Here is a 2,500-nt window from a genome sequence, read left to right as displayed (position 1 = left end):
TTCGTCCTGCGGTGCGTCCTGATGCTCTGCTGCGCGCTCCTCTCCGCCAACGCGAGTAACTGGCTGTAAGTTCTTCTCCACACTTCTTTCACTCTGGACCACATCTCTCTGTTCACATGTCTGCTCATCTCCACATGTCTTCTTCAGGTTAATCGTTAACCATCACGCACACACTCACTCTCCCCCTCTTGCCCTGACTCCCCCCCCCCCCCCCCCTCCAGAAAAGACCTTTATAAAATACTACTAATAATAAAACGCTCACAGAAGCACGTGTTCTCTGTTGGAAAGCTGCAGGTTTCCCATATAGTGACATTCCATATTCTTGATTGAGGCATTAAGTTTTAAAATGTTCTCTTTAATGTCAATATTATGCACGTTGCAGCCTGAAGAAGGCTTTATAACGTTGGCTCTGGTGGTATCAGGGTCTTTATGTCATGATGACCCCATCTGTTCATAAGAATATGGACATGATGTGAGCAAGAAGTTGTGGAAACTATTCAGATTCATTGTTTGTGCATCCCTACAGCTTCATCCATCAGGGGGTCCTGACCTGTGTTCTGTCTTTATAGTCCTAACTTCATATTTAGTCTTCACCGACAGCTTTAAAGAGACAAAATGACGCTGATGCTGTTAATACAAGGTGTGAGACTTCAGCTGCATTTCAGCTAAAGAATGAAGAAAGTTCAAAAGAAACTATTGAAATACATTTTTTAAATGCATTAATATTATCAAATGATCAGTGCCTGAACACCACGTGGATATTACAGTGATACTAAGTAGTAAGACCACTATCAGCTGTGTTGTGTGTGTGTGTGTGTGTGTGTGTGTGTGTGTGTGTGTGTGTGTGTGTGTGTGTGTGTGTGTGTGTGTGAACATAGCAGTGAACTACAGGTTGTATCTCAAATGCAAAGCTCAACCAGGTCTTTATAAGCTCCCTGTAGGAATATTAGATCTGTATCTGAAGCGGTCGGTCTAGTGTGGCTCCCTGGACCCACCTCTTCCTGGGGGCCGGGCCGGGCCGGGCCGAGCCGGGCCGGTCTCATGTGTGTGCCTGCTCTCCTATGTGGAAGGTTCCTGCATTCCTCCTCTGCTCCTCCGTCATTCATTCCCGGCTTACAGCTCCATCAGTCAGGGTGTGTGTGTGGTGTGGGGGGGGGGGGGCTCGAGGCTCGGCATCGGTGGTTATTATGACATGAGTCCTCTTCTGTGGGGGGCTCAGGCTGTGGCCGTTTAACTCGGGTGTTTGTGTTTTTTCATTGGGATTCATTTCTCTGTTAATAGATTGTGAGGTTTACGATGTGCGTGTTGACATCCGCGTAGCGCTGCAGACGGGTTGGCTGGTTCCACTGACAGACTCGTCAGAATAAATCACACGGAGAGCCTTGCCAAACAGCACCGTCTGCCTTGAACTCCGTCACTGAGTGCAGGGTAATTGTGCTGTTTGGGGCTGAAGGTGTGGTGACAGCAGCAGCGCAGGGCGGGCGTGTACGGGCAGGCCCGCCGAGAACCACGCCAGGGAGGAAAAAGTGTGTGTCAGTCCTCAACGCCTCGACAAACCCCTCCAGCTCCAGCTCCAGCTCCAGCTCCAGCTTCAGCTTCAGCTCCAGCTCCAGCTCCAGCTCCAGCTTCAGCTTCAGCTTCAGGGGGTCAAAAGGATGGGAAGCAGTGTGGAGAGAGGTTGTTGCTGCTGGCTTGGACCAACAGAAGCTCACCTGTACACACCGAGCAGTGAGCAAAGACTCTCATCAGGGCTGATGGTTTACCTCGATCCTTCTCACGTCACTTATTTAAACCGTCCACCGCTACTCACCAGTTCAATCCACCGAGTCACTTTGCGTACAGTAACAACGCCGTTCTTACTGCTGAGTGTTGTTTGCTCCATGCTGTAGATAAGAAGTGGACGTGGTCATGGTGACGTCACTCCATCGGTGACGTTATGAAGCCTTGACTTTGCCGATTTGTCCGTCGCCATCTTGGCTTTTTTGCAACCAATGAACAGAAGTGACCATATCTGGACTGAGGAGGAGTGACGTAGAGACGGCGGATACGTCTCTGGTAGAGACCTGTCAATCACTGTGTAGCCCCGCCCCTAAATCATCCCCTCTTTGTGGTCTGTTTGACTCTAAATGGAGCATAATGTACTAAATGAACATCATGCTGTATTGAAGAAGACTGTAAACTACAGATTGAGACCATAAACTCATGTTTACAATGTTTACTGAGGGAATAAATCAAGAGAGAAGTAGAGTCATTTTAGACTAGACTTCTATACAACCAGAGGAGTCGCCCCCTGGTGGACACTAGAGAGAACACAGGATCCTGCTTTTACCCACAATGCATCTGTTCATGTATTACCTGTTAAACAGCAATGTCTTTTAAACTACAAACCTCCAGTTGCTGATAGGGGCTCTCTGTCATAGATTTGTCTCCCGACCCAAACGGAGACGATGACATCACTGTGACATCATCGGGGTTATTAGGTCAGCTGTTTAAGAATCTA

The 2,500-nt window shown here is 48.3% G+C and overlaps 1 protein-coding gene across 1 annotated transcript in view; it reads left to right on the top strand.

Annotated features, from left to right (window-relative positions):
- LOC137874075 (protein Wnt-4a-like) overlaps positions 1 to 2,500 on the top strand; it is a 15,189-nt gene that overhangs the window by 558 nt on the left and 12,131 nt on the right. Inside the window, exon 1 of the mRNA XM_068712707.1 lies at positions 1 to 65. This exon is cut by the window's left edge and continues 558 nt beyond it. Within this exon, the coding sequence (XP_068568808.1) occupies positions 1 to 65 (65 nt within the window). The remainder of the gene's footprint in view (positions 66 to 2,500) is intronic.

This window comes from Cebidichthys violaceus, unplaced genomic scaffold, assembly GCF_023349555.1.
Source record: "Cebidichthys violaceus isolate CVI_PGR_0920_01 unplaced genomic scaffold, fCebVio1.0.p SCAF_17, whole genome shotgun sequence".
NCBI lineage: Eukaryota > Metazoa > Chordata > Actinopteri > Perciformes > Stichaeidae > Cebidichthys > Cebidichthys violaceus.
The sequence above is the reverse complement of the archived record's forward strand: the minus strand, read 5'-3'. Positions and strand labels throughout refer to the sequence as shown.